The sequence below is a fragment of the Halichoeres trimaculatus genome, unplaced genomic scaffold (genome assembly GCF_033239565.1).
Source record: "Halichoeres trimaculatus isolate MK-OKI-2021-1 unplaced genomic scaffold, fHalTri1.1 fHalTri1_scaffold_3, whole genome shotgun sequence".
NCBI classification, from domain to species: Eukaryota; Metazoa; Chordata; class Actinopteri; order Labriformes; family Labridae; genus Halichoeres; species Halichoeres trimaculatus.
Genome location: NW_027437181.1, coordinates 32,045,315 through 32,068,714, shown reverse-complemented (window position 1 = coordinate 32,068,714; position 23,400 = coordinate 32,045,315). Strand labels below are relative to the sequence as shown.

The window sequence follows — 23,400 nt, the reverse complement described above, 5'->3', positions numbered from 1 at the left end:
TTAAGTAATTTGAAAATAACATCTGCTGAAATGGATTATGAAGAAAAAGGAGTAAACTTGAACTTCATTTCCTGTACAGTTTGAAGTTTCTGGTTTAAAAACTTTTTCCTGAAACGTTTTGACTTCTGGTAAAAACAAGATACTTTCTGCACTTATCAATTCAACCACCTGTTTTTTTTTTTCTTTTGGAACAAAACTTTTTGTAAGAGTTAATGAAACTCATAACTATGTAATTAACTTACACAACATGAATTAGTTGAATTAGTTTTTTGTCAGTAATATTCAAAGTTGTGTGTTTGAGATTGTCTGATGACAAAGTAGAAATTAGTTTTGCCGTCATTTAAAATGCTGAATGCTTCTGTAAATCGGACGTGTTCGCCGACATGCAGGCAGCACAGTGTCAGCTTTCCAGCAGGAAAACACATTTCTGTGTTTGTGTGTGTGTGTGAGAGAGAGAGAGAAAGAGAGAGAGAGAGAGAGAGGCAGAAAGAGAAAGAGAGCGCTGATGAGAGAGAGGGAGTGCGTAAGTTGTGGAGTCGGCTCCTGCTCCCTCCCTCTCCTGTTTTCTGGATGGTTTTGGATGTGGTAGATCCAGTGTTTATTTACTCAGTGCTTCTTTAGTGCTAACTCTGAAGCCATTTTTAAACCTGTATTTTCTCAATATGAACTCGCCTTTTTTCCTTTCAACTTTTCTGATGCTTCTGGCTTTTTATGCGGTATTTGACCTTAAAAGTTCTTCTCTCCCCTTCTTGTGTTGGATTAAATTGTTGGAGTCAACATCGAGTGATTATAATCCTGTGTTCAGAGGACTGAATATGTGCATTGATGAAATAATGAACTTGTTGTGTTACCGGATCTAGATTTTGCTTTTAACAACACATTCTCCCAGCACTTTTGGAAAAGTCAAAAGCTGGTTACTGAGTATTCTCACTACTTTCTGTTTTCTGCTGTGAGAGTGATGCAGCTGTTGTGGGTGTCAGATAGGAGCTTGAGGCGTAGCACACTCTCACCACAATGTCAGGGCAAAGAGATGGAGAGCGCTCGTGCATAACCTCAAATTCAAATGACTACATTATCTTCAGGAGGATGTGAAACTTTTGTTCATCAACTCAAAAATGTGCACCTGCAAGATACTGGAAGTCTTTTGCATTGTGGGTAGGCGGCAGCACCCTAGGATATGAGTATGAGAAGTATGGATGGGTGCCTATCACAAATGAAATGATACTGCATCGATGCCTGATACCTGGCAAATCAGCAATCAACCATACCAATAGTCAGTACTTTTTTGTGTTTATATGGTAAGAAATGTTTTTTTGTTTTTTTTTTTTGTTAACGTAATTATTTCTCAATATATAAACTTGCAACTGTGTTTATGTCTAGCATGGACAATCACCTTTGCTTCCAGTCCCTCACAGTCACAAGGATGGGTTTAGGTACCTAAACATGGTACCTTTTGATTTTATATGAATCGTTACCTGGTACTACGGACAGAATTCAGAGGGTGCCTATAAAATAGAAATAGATAGAAATAGAAAATACTTTATTTATCCCCGAGGGGAAATTCAGGAGTCACCGCAGCATTTAAGAAAACTAAAGTAAGAAAGAGTATAGAAAGTGCAAAAATGTCCATAAGAAATTAGATGACGACTTCCCGTCCACCACTCGTCCACCACTCTCCAGCCCAGCCAGTCTCCACCTCCACAGGGTCCAGGACTGAGCCTCCCCAGCAGTCTGTTCAGTCTCTGTCTCCTGGATCCTGTCTGCTCACAGCAGGCGAAGCTCCTCCGATGTGTTGCGGTGTCTGATGTCAGCCACGTCCGTGAACAGCATGATGCTGCTGGATTAGCACAGCTAGCTCATCCATCCCCGGAGCGAGATCCCACGTTCCCAACAACGATGGATGGAAGGACAGGTCCACTTCGTCACCTCCCAGCTCACATCCAAGAACCAGCACGTTGTCCTCACCTCCTCCTCCTCAGCTCGAGGGAAATCATCAAGCCCTACACTAGTTAGCATTGACATGCTACAGACAGCTAACAGCTAATTTCGCATGTAAACAATGCAGCCATGGTTACATGTAGGATCTCCAGACAAACACAGGAGAAAAGTAGTAAAAATATCGCCGAAGCCACAAAAAGTTTGGTGTCCGTGACCGACAATGAACCATACAAAGTGATGATCCACTCCAAATACAAAGATGACGAAAAAGAGACGAAAAAATTACAAGAAATGGACAAAGACGAGAGAGCTGCAGCAACAGGCAGCTACTTGGGTAGCGCCTAGCAACCAAGATATATGAAAAAAAGAAAAAAAAAAAAAGTACCTTATTTGGTACCCATCCCTAATGAGAAGTTAGCAAGCTTAAGTGGGGCAGCTCAGTTGGTGGGCTGTCTCTCAGTCAGAAAGTTGGGGGTTTGATCCCAAGTCCACATGCTGAAGAGTCCTTGAGCAAAACATTAAACCACAAATCACCCACATCTGAGTGCTATTTGTAAACAAGGACATGTGACAGGCAGGTGGATGAAGGTTTAAAAAAGGATAAAACACCAAAAGATAATCTGTAAAGACCAGCCACCATATGATACAGGTCAAATAAGTAAATAATAAACAATGAAAATAAAAAAAATATATATATATTAAAAACTCTAATATTATGTGGAACATTACAGAATTTAAACAAAACAGATAAGTCAGTGAATGAATGAAGTCGGATAATGTAAAATATAATAAAACTCTATTAAAAGGCAGATTAAATGTAGGTCTTCAGTTTTCTTTTAAACCCGTATGGCCTGACCCATCAAAAATTAGCCAGAAAGTTATTTTTGTTTGTAACATAGATTATTAACCCTTTTAACAAAATCAATAAAACAGTATGTCTGTTATCAATATCATTTTGTTTATGATCTTTTTTTGTGTCATATTTGACACAATAGGCTTTTTTGGCAACTTTTTTGGTAAAGTTGTCATTAAATATGCATTCATTCAACACAGAAAATACTTGAGCAGCTATTTTAAAAAGGGCCAAAATAAAACTTAAGCTGCCTGTAGTGGTATGATAATCCTCAAGGGGGTACTACTAAAGGGAACTATTCACCATTTTGATGAGATAGAGGTCTTTGAAACTTGTTTATCAAGTACAATACTTGTGCCATAGGGTTAAATAGCTTTGCTTTTTAAAAATGTTATCACAGACAACTTGTGACATATTTATAAAGCTCTTATTTGTGTTTATGTGCATACTAGCTTAGCAAATATGGACAAGCAGTATTGTAAATGAAATGGTTAAACATGTGTCTATTGTATTAGACAATTTTATGTGTATCTAATTTAAATATTGAGAAAGCACTTAAAAATCAGGTTTGCTTGTGGTTTTCTAAAAATTTTAAAATTCAACATTGCAAACCATCATATGTTGAAAGAAATACTGTGTCAGAAAAACTAATGTAATATAAATGTTCAATCCACAAAGTAATCAGATGTGAAGCAGAAGCTTTGGCTTCAGCTACAAGGACTCCCAACAGTGCTGGGCTTACTCCAGTTGTACATTATTTAAACACAACAGAGCAATGAAATGATGGAAAGTTTTACACAGACAAAGTTTTGAAAGAGTGGATGTTGGTGTGATGTGCAGAAACAAAAGCTTTGTTCTTTTACAAAATCAATGATTTCTATTCAAATCAGAGCATTCTTTTTTAATGAAGTCATGTTTCTTTGTATGCAAGCCAAGAGAAAGGTGATCACAAAAGAAACAGCTCATCTCATCTCTGACATGATACACAGTATCAGGAACTGCAGCATACGAGAGATGTTCAGAAGCTATTTCCTCTGTTCTGATATTTATTCTGATAACTTTATCAGTGAATCAATGGAAAGCAGGTACAGATCTGATACCAGTGTGGGACTTCAAACAGAAAAGCTGTATAAAGTTTATCTTGCCAGGGTGTCAGGATTGCCTTTAAATTTGTATTGCCTGGCTCAGGGAATGAATGAAACAGTACATTCTTATATTTAGTTATAACTAAGAAAGGACAGTAAAGACAAATGTCATGGAATAGTGAATCAAAGTCCCATCCCAGCTTCAGAAGAGCAGTCATGATAACCAGTGCCAGAAGTTTGTGGAGCTGCAGAGACAACTAACGCTAATGCTATGACTAGCTCAATACTATCATGTACAGAGTTACCTTCTTACAAACCAGGCCGATCAATTAATAATTAAACAGCCTTTTTTTCATTTCTTGTTTGTCCACTTGGACAAGACATTATTTAACATTTACCAGAATCAGCAGACATTGCTTATGCCTTTTTTGTCAGTTCAGGTCCTATTTTAAGCCGGTTAAGGCGCAACGTAAATAGGCCACCGTGTTTGCTATAGGATAACCTATTGAGGTATTCCACTCATTGAATCCTGAAATGGAAAGAGGCAGTCAAAAAATCATTCTTGATGTGATGGTCCTAAAAGCAGCTGAAGTTTCCTTTTTTTGTTCTAAGCAATAAAAAGTTGTCACGATTTAGACTGAAGTTGTCTTGATGAGTCAAACTTATCCTTAGCTCCAGATGAGTTTGTAAGAGTTGTACATCAAAACAAAAATCACAACACATGATGGTCCGCATCTACTCATGCACCCCCTTACCCTGACCCAGAACCCAGAGGCTGTCAGGCTGGGTAATTATAGGGACCGCTTTGTAAACCAAGCACATCCATGACTACTTTTAGTGAACAGTCACACCCATCCCTGGAATTCCTGGAAGAGAACATTACTGGTTTGGCTGTGTTGAAGTGCCTACTGTAATTATGTGGCCTTTAATTGTGCTCTGTTAACACCGTTAGATTGGGATGAGCTGTGACCAGGGACTCAGATGAGTCTCTTGGTTTGTAAGAGTTTGAGGAGTTCATCATTTGTCATGAAGGATCATTTCACTCTGTTGTGTTTGCAGTAAAATTAAGATGAAGAGAAAAGAGGAAGAAAAAAACATATTTGGTTTACATTTAGTCAACAAAACACATCTTTGACCCCGCTCTGTTTTTGATGCTTCCACATCAAAGGATTGACAGCTGAAGTTGAAACGTCAGGTTTCTATATCTGGAATCAAGTGACCTTATTCTTTAGCAAGGCCACACTTACTCAGGAGATAAGACAAACATGCCTTAAAATTGTCCAAACATAGAATTTAACCTTGTGAACAGATGTTTTGGTTATTCTTGCATCTGCCAACTTTGTGCCATAGCTATCCACTATCACTCACACTCACACCATGTCCCTGGGCAGATAGCATGACAGGTAGCCCATAGTAAAAAACAAATGTTTCAAAGTTAGTTTGTTATTTCTGTGATGTATTGGAGTGTATCTGGCGTGGCATGGTGGCACGAAAGGAAATGCTTTTACACCATTTGGTGCAGCCAGCTGAAGCTCAAGCTAGCTAGCAGCTGCCCTAGATTAGTTAGAGCCAGTAAAGTAAACATTTTGGGTTCAGGAGGAAAAAGTCACCCCAGATACCATTGAACATAAATACAGCAGTCAAAAAACTAAGACAGAGTTAGAGCTAATGTGAATTCTTTAATGTTTCACTTCATATTGTTTTCACAACAGTGAACAGTGTTATTGTACTTTCTGTTTATGTCATGCCATGGAGGTTCACAAAGTAACTATGGGCTTCTCAACCCATGTGACTTGGAGCTGCTTGCAGTGTTTCCCGCACATATGTATTAGGGCTGCACGATATTAGAAAAAACTGACATTGTGATTTTTTGGGGTTTGCGATATATATTGCATTATTAAAGACAGAAGAATTTTCACCAAATGACTTGAATAGCTCTGTTTGGGAAGAATTTGGTTGACTTATAATGACACCATTGTATTCCTATAATACAGTTAAATCCAGGCTAAGGGGGTTTATCTGTAAACGTTGAAAATTGCTGTATATGAAAGGGATCCAGGAGGCCATGTCTCTGTACAAAATAAAAGAGGTTTCCATTTCAGTTGTTTTTTTTTCCATTTCTCCAATAAATGGGGGAAATGCGATAGTCACATCACATGTGCGATGTGACTATTGCGCATGCGCATATTGCGATTGCGATGTTCAAACGATATATTGTGCAGGCCTAATATGTGTGTATATGCACATATGTATGCTTTAATCATAGACTGTATAATGTAGATGCAGCCACATTTGATACGACGCCAGCTGTGAGTTTCTTTTCAAACAGCTACAGGGCGCCCAGCAGTCATGTGACCTGAGCTGTGTCTCTGATTGGTCAATCAAACCATCCTAATAACTTCTAAACTGCCAAGTTAAAAAAAATTCACTCACCGTACAGTGTGTGCTGATAGTGAAATCAGCGTTTTAGACCAAAGCTGTTTTTTGAACCAGGCTGTAAATATGCTTTTTAATGACGTTAAACTATTTTTATGGCTGGGTGTGCACATGACTTCCAGTCTTTCTTCAGCCAGTCTCAAGCGGATTCTCAGTGAACAGCAACTTTTAGCAGTTCCGCATAGGCTTCATTTTTACTAACCGGATGTTGCCCCTTGGTTTTAATGCTGACCATTTTTATAAATTTCTCTTGCAATATCTTGGATAATATGAACTTTCTCATACTGCTGTTAAAAAAGTGGTGTGCACCTGGTTGTCACTGTGCTGAGATTTGGATCAATGTAATATGCGAGGTCACAGAGAAAAACATGGGGTGAGATATGCAGCTGTGTGTATCAAGAGAGGAAAGCTGTGTGTGTGCGTCTGTGTGTGTGGATGAAGTGAAAAACAAAAACAGTTGAGCAAATTAAAATCGTTTGTGAGCAGACTCTAGCTCGACCTATAAGCGCTGAATTCTTGTGGTTTCAGTGTTTTTCATCTTGTATCTTCTCATGTATCAAAGCTGGATAAGTTTTCGTTCAGCCAAGGATTCAAATGCATAATATTTCTATAATGTACGTTTCTACATGTTCTTTACTTCTGATTTGTACCATCAGGGCCTTGAGTTATGCCTTGTGTTGGTTTGACAGCATGCTGAAAATGTGCTGTAGCTCATTGGAGCAGCCAAGCATCTAGGCCAAAAGTCCTCAAGGTGAAAGGGAATTTTATACTTTGCCTCCTGCATCTTCCATCAAATTCCAGAGATATTTCTGTCTTCCCGCGCGAGGAAAACACGAAAACACAAAGACTCAGGAATGCAGACAACTTTTTTTTTTTTTCTGTTGCAGCCTGTGCGCATGTGCAGAATTTTGTATGAAACTTTGTGACCTTGTAAACAAAATTAAGTCAACCTATGTTTGACACAGACCGTTAATTCACCCTGTGAGGTTGGGAAATTAATCTGCTGAGCCAAGCTTGGAATTTCAAACATCCAAACACAGGAAAAAGAAGTGGCTGGTGGTTTGAATGACACAGACAGTATCAAATCATCAGTGTTTTCAGAGGTCAGAGCAGTCAAAGAGTCGACGTCTAACAATAATAAAGCAAAGTCCAGCCCAAGTGAAAAATGACTTAAACTGTGAGGCCATTGAGGTTTAAAGATAAGAGTTTTAGGTTTATCGTTCCTGTTGACATTGGCCTGACGCCATGGCCTTTTCTCCAGAACAGAAACAATGCGTTATTTCATCAGAATTACAACACAACCCTCATTCCTACCTGAACTTTCATCATTTTCCAAGATTACAACAGTTTTGCTGTCCAAGGAACACACACAACCCTCTGCATCGACGGTCCCTGTGTGACTGTAACCACTTGTGATATCTGTCCTCATCACAAGTTATTGTGGAGCTGCAGGTATCAGCAAACAGCTGATGTTACAGCTCCTTGTAAAGCTCATCCTCCCTGTTATTGTCTGGCCTGTGTGGAGGCTCTGGGGACCAGAGTATTTGATTTGTCTTGTCTTTTCCAGGTCAGTCAGCAGGGGGATGCCAGGAATTCCTCCTGTCAGTAGTTATCCTGAAGTGTCAGCTGATCTGACAGATTTTTGTTCACTACAAGTTCAACTGCTGGCCGTGTTTAGACCAGCCTAAACTGAATATTTGCCTGATGTTGTCGCATACGCTTGGGCTGCGAGCTAATTAAAGGGTTTGTGATTTGCGTAGCTGCTCTGACAGCAGGCTGTTGTTGAATGACTGATCAGTTGTGGAGGTTTTTTTCTCCGTTCTTGTTGTGTTGTGAGTGAGGATATTTGATAGAATGAAAAGCAGCTGGAGAAGTCGTATGCAAAGAAGGTTACTGGTTGTTATCATGTATGTTTTGCCTTCCTGTCTGAACCTTCAGGACATATTCAAACTAGGAAAGATTACGGTTAAATGATAAAACGATGTGTTTCTGTTTCCAGATGGGAAGCTGGTCAAGGATTCTGAAACTAAAGTATTGTTTGTGGTGGTTTGAGAACACAAACATCTCTGTGCTGTCTACATCGTCATACAAACTGACTGTGTTCTGTGTTTGTCTCGCTGATACACCTTCAAACTTGACTTTTTTCGTTCCCATGATCTTCTCACAAATGCCCTTTAGCAACATGCCACACAGAGCAACTTTTGTAGGTATTAGAAGTCTCCATTATCAGCTTTTTTTTTTAGGTCTTGCAAATTTTCCAAAATTATGACAGATGCTAGCCCAGACTTGGTCAAAGATTTGATGGAACAAGTTTTCCATGTCTTCTACCTGTCATAAATGTAATGTGATTGTCTTATGAGACAGCAAAGGGACTTTACAGTATACTATCAGGTGCCTACCAGTCTATCAACTCTCACAGTTTGCAGTGTAGTTGTTGTGACAGAGGGCAGAGCAAGGAGACACACAACATGCAGGAAAAAGTGCCACTCCAGCTGTAATAACCCAAATCTGGCACCCTCCTGCACGTTTGTGTGAAGGTGTGGTAGTCTTTATAAATTCTTCAGAGTGTATCAACATATCAGAAACAGCATCTTAATTGATTTAACTGCTTTGTTTTAGCACAGAAAGTCTATCTCTTTACTTTATTTGTTGATCATTGTTTGAATCATTTATCCATCACTCAGTGATATTTTTCTAACAGATTGATCAGAACCTGAATAGGTGATGATTCAGCTCAATCTTAACACCTGTAATAAAAAAACACATTTAGAGTTACCACACTGATGTTATGGTGAGCCCAGCCTGTTGTTCTTTTATTGACCACAGTAAGCCATTGGAGCCGTTTGTGTTTATTGATCATGTACGTACTTAACTGCACATACTTTGCTTTAGAACAGGGGGTCCCATACTTTTCAGCCAATAACCCCAAAATAGAGGTTACTAGCGCCCCCCTTCCATCGGGCCTTTACTAGTAGGTCAATATCAAAACAAAAAATGCCTAAAGATACTTGATTTAGCAGATGGGAAGGAATCAGACTCCCTATTGCTACAAACTGCTGCGTTTCGCATGTCATTATTCTGACTTACGGTGCATTCCCTATGTTCTCAGAAGTCAGAATTTACAAGTTCAGAGTGGGAAATTTCAACTGGAACGCCCCCTGAAGTCTGAATTTCCTACTGGGAAGTCTGAGGATTCACACCTCCCCTGAGTTTACAATCAAAGATGGCTGCCCAGGGGTGTAAACAGTAATTCAGCTCCTCCTATATTCTGTTTATTTTTGCATTTCTGACTAGTGTTTGTCGCAATAAATCAGCTGTGAACATAGTATTATTTGATTTTTATATTAAGAAATTTTGCTGTTATGGCAGGTTTTTCCAACTAGGCAACTTGAACACTTTTAACTCGGAGATGACATCATTCCTACTCTCTCTACTTTGATTTGGTTTGATTTGAATGGAATGCAGCATTAGTCATCTATGGGGTCTTGGGTTTTGAAAGTCCTTTTCAAACCTCCCCATCCGTGTTTCTTCACCTCCCAGGCGCCCTGACCCCCTCCACTGATAAAGGTTAGGGTGTTAGCCCCTAGCTAGCAGCAACAACACAGTCGTGTTACAGCATGATCAGGGGGTTTGGGGTCTTGCTTTTTTTAAAGTCACAATCACATTACCTCATCCCTGATTATGTTCCCCTCAGTTTCAGCTGTTTATTTTTTAATTTTTATTATCTTAAATATTTAGAATTACTCTCCGCTAAACATTTGGAATGTTGAATTATTGTTTTTAGCTCAGTTTTTCCTCTTTATGTAGTATACTTTTATATTTCATTCGTCTGTTACTTTTTCCTGAGACGGACTAGCTCTAACTTACTAGAGGAGATTCGATACCCTCTCACTGAATGGAAAGTAATGACTACTCATGACCGTCAAATGCTGCAGACATTGACCTGTATTTTGCCGTCACATAACTCAGCATGTCAGACTCAGACACATTAAATCTGTATGTTGTCAGATGCTGGTATAGTTTATGTGTGACTTCCTCTTGTTAAGAGTGTGACCCACAGAGAAAAGCATGATCAACAGGAACAATGTTCCCAGACTGCCTCACCTCTGTTAGCGTTTTTCCCCTTAAACAGACAGTAATTATCAACAGGAAGCTTCAGACCACACATCTCCTGTGGGATGTCTCCTCAAACTGGGCGGGGTGGAGGAGGAGGAGGAGGAAACCCGGCATTACTCGTGATATTCTTGTCAGCATCACTGTGTTAACTGCATCCCTTTACCTGCAATGCACAGTGAGTGCTTCAGAGGGATGGTGCCTGTACTTGTTCAGGTGTCCACTTTGAGCAAATTCATTACATTTGATTGAGCTTAAAGTGTGGTGAACTAGAGAAACATTTTGTACTAAATTAATTCCAGTTTGACAGAGGATCCAGTGAAGCTTTCTCTCTGAGTCATCTAACCAGCAGCCAATTTCACTAATTTTTACCAGCCAATGAGAGCTGTACCTCCTGTTTCCTGTTTCCATTAATTGCCCCAAACAAAGCGTGCACAGCTTTTGAACAAAAGACCAAAAAAATCTACCAAACATAATGTGAAATGCTTTGTCTTTTAATCTGGATCTATTTTTGCAGAAGACATTTGTCAGTGGTCCCCAGCTCCCTAGAAGAGCAAAGGGCTTAAGGCGAGTAAGTGCATTTTAATCAATGAGCATTGAGGGAACATCCTTAAGAGGGCACAGCGAGATTACATAACAGAGAGAAATCCTGCAGCCCTGGTACATATTTTTATTTTGTATAGCTGCAGTGATAGTGATTAGATATGGATTTCTGCCCAAACGCAAAGAAAGCTGCTGTTGTTGCTGTTGTGCTCACTCTTTGTTGTTGTCTCCGTGTGAGCAGCCACACAGCAGGTTGTTTGTGGCCTTCTTCAGCAGTGGACCAGTTGAGCTCACCGTTTGGCGGTCATGTCTGGTGTCTGCTGGGCCGCCCAATAGGTGAACAGTACAGTTCTCGTCAAGCATGTGGAGCTGTGAATGGGCTCGATGAATGGACATCCTTGTTCTACTGACGCGAATCAGCCTATGGACAGCACACACTCACGCACACTAGTGACTGGCTGACCAGTTTTCTGAATGACTGCTTCACTGACTCAACCTACACACTGACAGACTGTCTGGAGGTAAAAGAACATGCTTTGTATGAGAGTGGGAACAAAACAGTGTTGTTGTGGTTTGATGATCATCAGTTTCTTGTTCAGTCTGGGGAGACGGCGCTGATGCTGTTTGTTCCCTGGTTCAGCACTAAGAGGGCACATCAGGGTTTCTGATGGGCCCAACAGCAGATGCAGAGTGTATAGCATGAGTTTAAATCAATAAATTAAATAAATGGAATTACTAAATCAAATGAGTTGTTTAAATTAAGTTATGGCACTAGAGAAGTACAGACGCAGACCTGTTTATTTTTAGACCTATTTGAGTTCAGCCCGAGAGTCAAAGCTTTAAAGTTAATGAATTGAACGGGGCTGAATGTTAATGAATGAAGCAGAGCAGATCAATATTGTTTTGTCTGCTGGTCAGTAGTAACAGCGACAGTTGTGTGTTTGGGCTTTTCCTCTCTCTGGGAGGGGGGTTAAATCACTCTGGTTAAAATCTCAATCAGCAGGGAGATATCTGTCACACAGGATTTCAGTCCTGCTGTTAGACCTCTCTTTCTGGATTTGGCTGTTACTCTCTGTTTTATTTGTTTGTGTGAGTCCTGCAGCAAACACACAAACACACCATTGATGATCACTGTTGAGTAATTGATAATGATGAATGTTTGTATGTACAGGTATTAGTTACAATACATTACAACAATTCTGACACATTTAATGTAAAAAAATTAAGTGTATAACAAGTTGTTTCTTATCATTAAGGTCAAAAAGAATAATTTCTTAAACAACATTATGTCAGATTCTTCAATTCTAAATGGCTGTTTACGATAGTAAAAACATTTATGACATTTGTTCTCTCTAAACCACCGTTACTGCAACCAGTGATCACAGATCAAAATTTCACAGGGAGTTTAAAGTGCCTGGGGTCCATGTTGCTTACAGTCTCTCACGGCAACTCAATTATTGATTTTCGTATTTTTCTCTTCAATTGGAAAATGTATTAATAACGACAGCAACTAGAAAAGCACTTAGAGAGCGCAGACCTTCACCAAGCATATTGTGATGCAACACTTAAGTCCTACTTTAATGTTATACTCCCTTTCAGCAGACTGTCTACTACAATTTGGTGTTAGTTGCAGGTTTGTACAATAATTTGTTGTTGTTGAAAATGATGATCATCCAGTACATATTTCATATTCCTGATCTTCATACCCAGAATATTGCCAGGATCTGGATCCTACTTTTACATCTGTCAGAAATTATGGTGACCTTGTCTTGTATTGTTTTGCAAAGCAATCCGACCATTTATGGTGGAGTTATATACACATATGGTAAAAATGGCCCCATCTCAAAATGATAAAGGATCCTTCAAACAAATTGTGGATCCAGACGGTGATCTGGATCAGCTCAATACTTTAAGCACTTTTTCTTTATCCCATTTTGAACATTTCCTGAAAATTTCATCAAGATCTTTTGGTTAGTTATTGAGTTAAGTTGTTCACAGATAAACAAACAGACAAATAAAAACAAACTCTCCCAAAAACATAATCTCCTTGGTGGAGGGAATAATAATTTGTATTATAAAGCAATGTATCAGAAAAATCAAAATGAGCAACTCTACTCTTTAAAACTGCAGAGTGGTGTTTTGATTGATCTTGACAGACCTGCCATGGTACCATGATACAATCATCCAAATTGTTTTATTATCCAAAAAGTTATTAGCACTATTCAGACTATTGACCAGATTCAGACTAAGACCCTAGAGAAGTTTTATTTTGGTTAACAGGGTAGGACAGTCTTCTTCATCTACTTGTTTTTGATGGAAAAGTCAGAGAAGGTTAAAAATAGGACTTCTGAATTTGAACTGGTGAACTTCAATGGTTTCAGGGTGAAATGCAAAAGTTTTGTTGCGTTTCAGCCTCACGTTTTCACAGAAATAGCATAACGCAAACTTTTGAAAACAGCTTCCAGAGTGGGATTTTTCTGAAACGCTCCAGACACCGTTGCCGTGTAAACAGTGAGCCGGCGTTTTCAGTGGAAACACTGACATCACACTCTGTCTCGCGCGCGCATACAACAGGAGAACAGTGCCGTTGGTACGATCGTCACAAACTACGGTGTTGTTCTGCTGTATCTGCTGATTGTCTTTCAACAAAATGAGCATCTGTTGCTCCATTTTTTAATGTAGCAATACCAAATACACCAGATGACTGGCTCAACTCTACTTTGGAGGAGATCTCCCAAAAGCGGCTTCTAGACAAGACAGTTATAGCACCACCTACAGGCCTGGCATGCTTACTACAGCGTTTCTGTGCAAACGCAGATTTTTTTCACTGCGTTTTAGCGTTTTCAGATGAAACATAGTCGTGTAAGCAGGGCCTAAGTTAGTTGTACTATTCAAAGCTAATGAAGATCTGTGTTGTTATTTTTGTTTTTTTACTTGTTAAAATAATAAGATAACCAGTCAGGTCTCTATTTGCCTGTTATTAATGTGCTGCAATATCAGACAGACGACCAAACCTGGATCTGCATCACAGCATCTTTGTGTCTGTATGACTCCTCTTGTCTCTGTCAATCATCTGAACCAAAAAGAAGAGACACATCAGTCTTCATTGTTGAACTCAATCATTCACGACTGTGGGGTCCTGTTAGTTTCTACAAGCTGCTGTGTGAGTGAATTAGTTCAAGAGCAACAACTCTGAAACTTTCCCGCCTTTTGGCTGGTGACTGGTGTGAGTTTCCCAGCCTACCTTCCTGCTGGGCTGGTATTTCTGTCTCCCTGGAAGCCCTGTATCGGCTTTTTCGACCCACCACAGCGGTCATTATACCCCAGATAGAACGCTTCAGGATTACAAAATGAAAAAGATGAATTAGAAACAGTTACAACTGCTAATAACTGCTCACAGTCATTGGATATGAGCCACATGTTGATTTAAAACAAACAAACATTTAAGCAGCTGCAGGTACACAGGAAGAATTGATGTTTAAATAAATATAGATGGGAATTTTGTGGCTGCTCACCAACAAATGCACCCTGGAATAGTTGCTGAACTTGGAGAGATACACCGTGTGTGTGTGTGTGTGGTTGTGTCGTCTTAAATCAGGCCTCGTGTTTAAACTGAATCAGCCTATTTATGGTCATTATCTCATGAGACACTTTTTGTCAAACACCAGTATGGCTCTATTTATGTTAGCCCGTGTTGTCTGGCTCCCCCAGCTGGCAGCTCTGCCAAGTGTGTGTGTATGTGTGAGTGCGGGTGTGTATTTTTTGTGTGTAAAGCATTTAAAAAAGACGTGATATGTTAAATGGTGCTTTTAGTTCCCTCCTCGTCTACCACCCTCTTATCTCCATCTTTAAACCATTTCCTTCTTCACCTTCCTCCTCCCAGCTCTCCTCACCTCCTCTCCCTCCACATCCAGCTCGTCTGTGCCTCACTCTGTCTCATCCTCTACACTCCCTCCTTGTCTTTCTCCTCCTCTACCCCTTGCCCTTCCTCCTCCTCCACCTCCTCCCCTCGTGCTGCAGCTCTGCATCAACCTGTCTCTGAAAGTGCAGTAAGGAGGGTAAAGCTGGGATCTATTATGTTGCAGATGTCTGCTGGAATGCTGATGTACACTGTACGTACCCGCCGACCCCTCCGGCCCTGCTCACCTCGTGCGGGTCAGTCAGTCATGTTTAGGAGGAGAGCAGTGTAAGCCGGAGACAAACTTCAGGCGCAGATTATCTCCTTCCTCTCCCTCTGCTTCCTCTCTCTGCAGGCTCTACATAACCACATTGCAAAATTACACCTTTCTGACACAGCTCCCATCATCCCATCACAGAGGTCAGAGGGCGACGTGGAGTTGGGGGGTTGGCGGGGGCTCGGAGCAGAGAAAGAACATTCTGTGCCAGAGAAATGCGGCACTGGTTCCCTCCTGCTGAGCACAAACAGCCTGCTAAATGGTTGGTGGGACCACACAGTCTGGGTTTCTGATTGGCTTCTGTGTCAGTCAGGAGGCGGGTGGGAAGGTCATCAAATGGGCACTGCCGGATGATCAGTTTGTGTCATACGGGGAAGGACATCAACTCTCCCGTGTCCTGAATCTGAGGTCCCTGAGTGACGTCTGTACATGACAAACAGAGGAACTCCTCAGGTGATTAAAAGCCTGGCAGTGCTCAGAGAGTTTCTGAGCATGCTCACTGGTCAAACAATAACTTTAATTATAGTGCAGTGAAAATTTGCATGGAGTTATCAGAAGTTAAATCTCTTCTAATCCTTTTTTTTGTTGTTAAAAGAAACCAGACTTTAGTCTTTTGATCTGCAGCTGCCACAACAACACTCAGTAACTCAAACCAAATCTAAAGTGGTTCCATGCAGCTTCTCAGAGGCAGGTTTTCTGGGACAGTATCTTATCTTGTCCAACACTTTCACTACAGTCGTCCTCCATAAATTTCAGGAATAAAGAATAAAACTCGTCTGCAGGCAAGAATCCAGAACCATACTGGTGGATGAGATTCAACAGTGCTCTTTATGGCAGCTTTTTTCTCTTGAAAGCAAACATCCTGAAGCATTGAAAGATCAAGCAGATGGTTGGAACCTCTCTTTTGTGTTTCAGGCCTCAGAAAAGACTTCCTTTTCCAATTTGACATCTGGTTTTTGCAACGTTACAGTCAGCATCCAGCTCTCTCAGCATCAGTTTACACAATTTGAGCAAGGCCATAAAACAAGCTCATGATGAAATATCCTCACTCAAACACTGATTCTGGATAAATCACTGAGATGTAAATAAGAGGAGTAGCAGTACGGAGAAGGCGCCTCCTCTGACCCGGTGTCTTCAGTTTGTTCTTCAGAGACAGCAGATTAAACCTGTCTTGCTGCAGTTTTTTATCACTCAGCATCCTGTAAACAAGTCATCATTTCCCTTAAATTCACTTTGTTTGGTTTGTGTGTAAACACAGCCTCTGGCTAACCTACGCATGTGACACACGCAGAATTACAGATTAATTTATGTTTTCATCTGCTTGTTTTGGTTCAGTTTTGCCTCTCCTTTTGTTTATGCTTGACACACTCACCAACACACTCAAATAATCTCATCCAGTGATGGATGGTTTCCATAGCAATTAGTGTTTGTTTCTGCGGCAGATCGTCTCATGTCTGCAGAATGAGTTTGAACCAGTCGGTTTCTGCCTCGGCTGTTCTGTGGTGATAAACCTGTAAAATACTGTTTTGATTATGAAGACCTGTTGAAAACATCAAGTGGTAAAGGGAAGGCTTCAGTGCTTTGTTTTCTAATATCTCCTCGTGATGTGTGATTTAAATCCCCTCGCTTCAGGGACAAAGGCCCCCACGAGGTGTGGCTCCTCTCTGCTCTGTACGTGGGTCAGTCCTCTGTTTTTCTTCTCTGGCTCCTCAATCAGTATCTCCCTGTCATCACTTACAATATCCTCTTATTTAGAGGGACACCACAGCAACTAGAGGAGTTATTTGTAGCCAGGCTTGATGAAAAACCTGGAGTGGAGAGTTTTCACAGTGGATCGGGGATACAGCACCACATGGTTTAACTCAGCACATCCAGGGAGAGCTCTGACAGATCCATTTAGCTGCTGAACATTTAGTTCTTTGTTTATTTTAGACTGATATTTATGACACACATGAAGCTGTAATTTGATGTTGGTGCAGCCATCTCAGTGTGTGTCTGTTTTTAGTGTTTACAAGCTATGTTTGTGTGTCTGCTGGTGTTGTTAGTCAGGACTGCAGCCACAAGCATCATGCCAAAGGCTAATTCAGGCCGTCAACTGAGGATTCCTGCTCATGTGTTACTCTTCACCACTTGTTAAAGCATAGGGCTTGTTATTTAGTAGCTAGATGTGGGTTGCAGTCATATAAAAAAAACAGGAATTAATGTGAGTCTTTGAGCCACTTTGTGCTGATTGTAAGTGTAACACTTCCTTTCCTTCTCACCCCAACAGAGTGCCCGGAGAAGTGTGTACGGCGAGCGTGTACGGCGGATGGCGAGTGCTGCCACCCTCAGTGCCTGGGCAGCTGCACGGCTCCCAGTAGCGACACGGCGTGCGCAGCGTGCGTGCATTACTTTCACCAAGGGCGCTGCGTGGAAGACTGCCCCCCTGGCACCTACAAATTCGAAGGCTGGCGCTGCATCAGTGCCGATCTTTGCTCCAAAGTCCACCTCCCTGAGTACGACAGCTTCGTCATCCACGGGGATGAATGCTTGCCTGATTGTCCACCTGGGTACACCCGCACTGCACCCAACAGGTGAGCTGAGTCACCCTGAGGGTGGCTTAAATGGAGACATTTTATTTCACATCCCAAAATCATTTCCTCAGTTTTAAATTTCATGGAGGCGAAAGCATTAAAGGGCGGTCAGTTTATTGACAACGATGCCTCCTCAGCTGCCTCATAAACCTGCAGCTGTTTTGTAAACTGACAAAAGTTTCTTGTTAACATTTAGCTGGAACTGTCAAACACTGACGTAAAATCTTTCAAGGATTGAATTAAAACAGATGAAAGGTCAGAGGAGAGTTACAGAGGTTCAGAGAACAAATGCACCTCTTCATTTACTCTCTCTGTGTCTCCTTCCCTCCCTGTCTGTCTGTCTGTCTCCAGTATGCTCTGTAAAGCCTGCGATGGTCTGTGTGATAAAGTGTGTGAGGAGAAGGTCATCGACTCCATGGATGCCGCTCAGTCTCTCAAAGGCTGCACTGTTATCAAAGGCAACTTGCACATCAACATCCGCAGAGGCCGTAAGTACTGCAGCGTACCTCAGTTAATCCTTACATCTCTGCTTTTTATCCCACACAACAGTCTCTCTGCTGGTCAGGAAACTTATGGATTCATTACTCTGGGAAGAAAAGGTGTCTTTGTTTTCACAATATCTCTGAAGTAAACAGAACAGAGGAGACGTCAGAATAAGTCAATGCAGACAGTGTTTGTTTCAGCAGCTACTTTAGGTTTATTCACAGCTTTTTAGAAAAAAATCTTTACTTCTAGCCCCAATTTGGTCATTATTGCACCTTTTCTAGTGTTAGTCAACAAATTCAAAACACTTTGAGTCTATTTTTAGTTACATTTTTTTTTATTCTAAGTTTGCGTCAAAAATGTTTCCCTCCTTAACTCTCTTCACACTTCTACCTGTGTGATATATCTCAGTTGAAAAATTTAGCACCGCCTGCTGATCTACTGGAGTAAGTAAAGTGCTCCACACACAGATTTATAGAAGAAAGTTCCTCACTACTTTTTTTGGTTGTATTTTATTTCCTTAGTAAAAGTGTTATGGACACACAGTCAAGTTTGTGTGTCAATAAAAAAAAGGGGTAGAAATCCATATTAATGATGGTCTCCAGCAATTCCGCTTGGTTTACAGCTTTGAGGGAAGGCGGGACAACGACAGCAACACAAATCTTAAAGAAATCACAGTGTTCCTGTGTTTGTTCTAATGACAGCAGTCAACACAACAGCAGGTGAATTATTTGAGCTGTAGATCAGAACACTTCTTATTTTGACTGCTACCTACACCTTTATTATTTCCAACTGCTTTCTAGGTGGTTCATAAATAAGGTGGAATGATAGATTTGTAACACAGTAAGAGGAAATTTGAATTTAATCATTGAGCCTGGCTTGTCATCATCTTGTCTTTGGGAAGGAAAAAAAAGGTCACTGAGAAGCTTTCTTTATCATATTTTTTTAAGTGAATTGAAGACTACACACAGGGGTCTTTTAAAGGTTTTGGATAGTTTGCAAGCTTAAAATTTCAAGATGATGCCAAAAATGTTAGAAAATATTCTCATGTAAAATATGCAGAATTCAACAAAAGGGTTAAAAATATGTCAACACATTATCAGGCAAGGTTTTCCACTTGAAATAGACAATCTAAGACAGAAGTGTGAGTTGTGCATGTCTTTGTGTGTTTTTAGACAATATGGTGGCAGAGCTGGAGAGTTTCACAGGTTTGATCCAAAGGGTGACGGGATACGTGAGGATCAGACACTCTCACACTCTGAGCTCACTGGCCTTCCTCCGTAGCCTCAGATACATCGATGGAGAAGAACTTCTTGATGAGTAAGTTTCATCACAAAAACACAATTAAACATCAAACACTGTAAAAATATAGCATCTAGAGTTGTGCTTTCATGGACTTAAAAACTTTCCCTGAGCTGTATGTTTTGGGTCCAGGTTTTCATACTTTTAATCAGGTGGAGGTCTGACTGATCCTGTTCTTTCAGTTCTGTGGTTGTTAAATATGACATATAGAAGACCAAGTGGATCTACAGCAGAGGATTAGGGCCACTGAAAAAAAGTCAGTTTTTTTATTTTATTAGATTTCTGACTTTAATCAGAAATCTCTCAGAAAAAAATAGTAAAAGAAAATGTGGACATTTGTTTTGTTGTTATTTTATTTTCAGTGGCTCTAATCCTCTTCCGTTTGGATCAGCTTTGTTAAAAATTAAAAGCTGAAAATGTATGAAACATGTTTGATCACAAAGCTAGCTGAGGATCGGATCATGACAACACACAGACCAGATCTCCTCCAGTTCTGGGGTCTCTTTCTCCTTATTCATGCACTAGACAGAGTCTGTGTCTTTTTGAGCAGAGGAGTGTCAGGTCATCTTGAACCAAACAAAAACTTAAGCCACTGAGGCATGTGGCCCAACAGCTTGTAGCTCAAACTGATTTCAAGATTGATGTTTTCTTGAAATATGTTAACCTGGAGGGGATTTGCCTGTGGTATTTTATGGCAGTGAATGAATATAAACCTTGTAGTGACTGGATTGGTGTATTCTTGGTTAAAAATATGTTTTCCTGTTACACACTGAGTCGTGGAGGTCACTGAAATTTGAGACTGGCGGAAAGTAGTGGAAAAGATGTTTTGACTGTGAGGACTGTGCAGCATGTTATGTCGGCAGGCGTATTGTTTTGTTTCTGCTGCGGTACTGTCAAAAACAAACCTTCACGCTCTCTTTCTGAACTCTCTTTGTAAGACCTTGATGCAGCATAACTTTGACAGAGTCCATGAAAAGCCTCTCTCTGGGTCATGGAGAGGCCTTCACTCCCACCTCAGTCTGTTTCTCCTTGAGTTCACAGGAATCTCTCTGTCCCAAGTCCCACATTACACTCATTCCTGAATGTCTGGGTGTTACCCAATGACTCACAGAAACTGCACCTCCTCTCTCCTCTAAAATCACTCCCTGCATAATCTGATTCCCCAGGTCATTTTATCCCCTCTGTGTGATCCAGTCCCCCTTCTGTCTAACTGGGTCATTAAGGAGCACTCTGCTGCTACCTTTTGTAAGACTAGAATAGCTTCCGCTTAGAAAAAAGAAGTCGATGTGTACCCTCTTTCTTCGACACCTCATTGTGCAGTTTCCCGCTAGGCACTGAAAATAAGTCATTGTTTCTTGGGATGTTGGCCTTCAGCTCATAGAAACTCTGAACACACAGTAAAGAAGCACAAAAGGAGAATACAGTGTTGAATCAAGTCTCACACTGTTGACTTTCTCCCTTTCATCCTTTCTCCCTTCTGTCCTCCAGCATGTACGCCTTCTCTGCATTTGACAACCAGCAGCTCCAGTATCTCTGGGACTGGAAGCAGCACAACCTCACCATCAAGGCGGGGAAGCTGTTCTTCCGAGCCAACCCCAAACTCTGCATGTCCGAGATCCGCAAGATGTGGGAGAAGACAGGCATCCCGGGCCGCTTTGAAGACAGCGATTTCCGAAACAACGGCGACAGAGCCAGCTGTAAGGGTCACATGAGCATCGGTCTGAAAACCACAAAAATTTAAATTGCTAAGTCCAGTTACATGCAGGAGAGCTGCTCGAGTTTACCAGCAAGCAAACACGTCCGCCATGTCTGCTGCTGTTTGCACTTCACGTCAGCACTCCTGCTCTGCTATCGAGACTAAACACTGAAAGTTTTAATTAAAACACACACTGGTTGTTTGATTTTTCTCTCCCTTTTCTCCCTCATCCCTGCCTCTCCAGGTGAAAGTGCTATCCTCAAGTTTACGTCTAACAGCACCAGCAGCACAAGGATCAAGCTGACCTGGCAGCGTTACCGTCCCCGTGACTACAGAGACCTCATCAGCTTTATTGTTTACTACAAGGAGGCGTAAGTTTCCAGAGTCATTATCTGCTTTCTCCAACAAGCTGAAGCAACTGATCAGAGCATAAATCAGAGGTGGAACTCTCCTTATCTCAAATAGACCCATCAACTGTGGACCAGTTTCTTTAAAAATGTATTGCAAATGAGGAAAAGAAAGAAAAACATGCTTTGATGTTCTTTTCTATCCACTTATTCCATGGGAATACTAAGTGCGTCAGCCCTCTTTACATTGCCACTCACAGATGGGATTATGAAAACACCTTGTTCATTATGTTAACATCACAGAGGAGTAACACTCTCTGTGGACCTACTCTATAAAAAGGAGAGGCTTTTCCAGGTCAAGTGCCATCAAACCATTACCAAAAGATAGGGTGCAACAAGATGTGAGGATTAAAAGTGCTGCTTAAACTTCTGATGGACTAAAGCTGGTGACTGCAGATGAAAGAGTTGTGAAGCTTACCATTTGCAGGTTTAGTTGCAGATTTAGTTTAAGTCACAGGTTGTAAACCTGAACTTTGTATTCAGCTCAGATAGTTGTGTCAAATCTTCAAGCTGTAGCTATTGTTTCACATCTAAATCCAAAACACACCCAAACATCACATTATAATTAAGGGTGGGAGAAAAAATTGAAATTTGATTTATCAGGATTTTTTGTTTGTCAATATCAAAATTGGGATTCTTTGTCAAAAAACATTTATCTACTTTTTTTTCAAAGTCTTCATTTCATTCTTTGTTTAAGAACCTGATTGGAAAAAAGTTACCACTTTCCTCCAGCAGAGGCTGAAATGTTTCTCTCTGACAAACGTGATGAGCATTTTATGAGACAACATGGCTCCTGATATAGAGGGTATGCGTTTACATCACTTCCCCTCTGGGACGCACCCACTTCAGGTGCACTGAGTGGCAAAACAAACCCCACTTAGCATCGAGAACGGCAGTAAACACGGCGTAACCAGTCAAAATGTGGAATATGACATGAAATTAAGGAGAGTTGGACTTTGGACATTGATTTGTTAAAGCTACCAAAGAACCAGAGGTCCACGAACATCAACATGTAGCCAGAAATCATCTCCTGATATTTATTTGTACCTGATTTCAGCGCCAGAAAAACACACAGTGTAAAGCCTGAAAGCTTCAAAAGCCTCTAAATGATTCAATTTACAAAATACAGTGGATTGACCCAAGTAAATACACGTATTATCTATTTGTACTTTTAGAATAAAGCATTGACTGTATTATTGATAGATGTATAGTCCCCATGATGGTATTTAAGTACAGCTGCTCGTGCTGGAGTTCCCCCTCATTTGGAAAACTGGGTTAGCCTCAGTTTAAGTTAGTTGAATCATGCTGAGCGCAACATTCATAGTCACACAAAGACAAAAATGTGTCAGTTTTGAAAAATATGATGAATGAAAAATGATAACATTTAGAGATTTTGTAATTTAAGGAGCAATTCAACCCCAAAATACAGCATAAATTAACTTTAACTGACACAAAATGGGAACTGCAAATCCAGCTTTCGTTGCCTGGATTATTAAAACTCAGGAAACTTTGTTGGTTGTTGAAGTTAAAACATAAAGATTTTATTGTTTCACAGGTATTGTTCAATGATTTTCAATATAATACAATTGGAACATTGAAGGTATATGCTGTCAGTTCTAAAAAATGAAAAAATAAAAATTGGTATTGGCCCAAATCGGTGTCAGCAGGTCAGGCTTTTTAAAGATTGGTGATCGGCCAGAAAGTTGTGATTGGTGCACCCCTAATTTCTTAGAATTGCTGGGATCCATCAGTTTTTCTTCTCTTTGTCATTTAGTAGCCTGTTAAAAGATCGCTCT

General features: G+C 40.6%; 1 protein-coding gene across 2 annotated transcripts in view; it reads left to right on the top strand.

Annotated features, from left to right (window-relative positions):
* igf1rb (insulin-like growth factor 1b receptor) overlaps nucleotides 1–23,400 on the top strand; it is a 56,728-nt gene that overhangs the window by 19,185 nt on the left and 14,143 nt on the right. For both annotated transcript variants that reach the window (XM_074667233.1, XM_074667234.1), the window contains 5 exons: nucleotides 17,413–17,716; nucleotides 18,068–18,204; nucleotides 19,375–19,519; nucleotides 20,990–21,198; nucleotides 21,442–21,568. In XM_074667233.1, coding sequence (XP_074523334.1) covers nucleotides 17,413–17,716; nucleotides 18,068–18,204; nucleotides 19,375–19,519; nucleotides 20,990–21,198; nucleotides 21,442–21,568 — 922 coding nt within the window. The remainder of the gene's footprint in view (nucleotides 1–17,412; nucleotides 17,717–18,067; nucleotides 18,205–19,374; nucleotides 19,520–20,989; nucleotides 21,199–21,441; nucleotides 21,569–23,400) is intronic.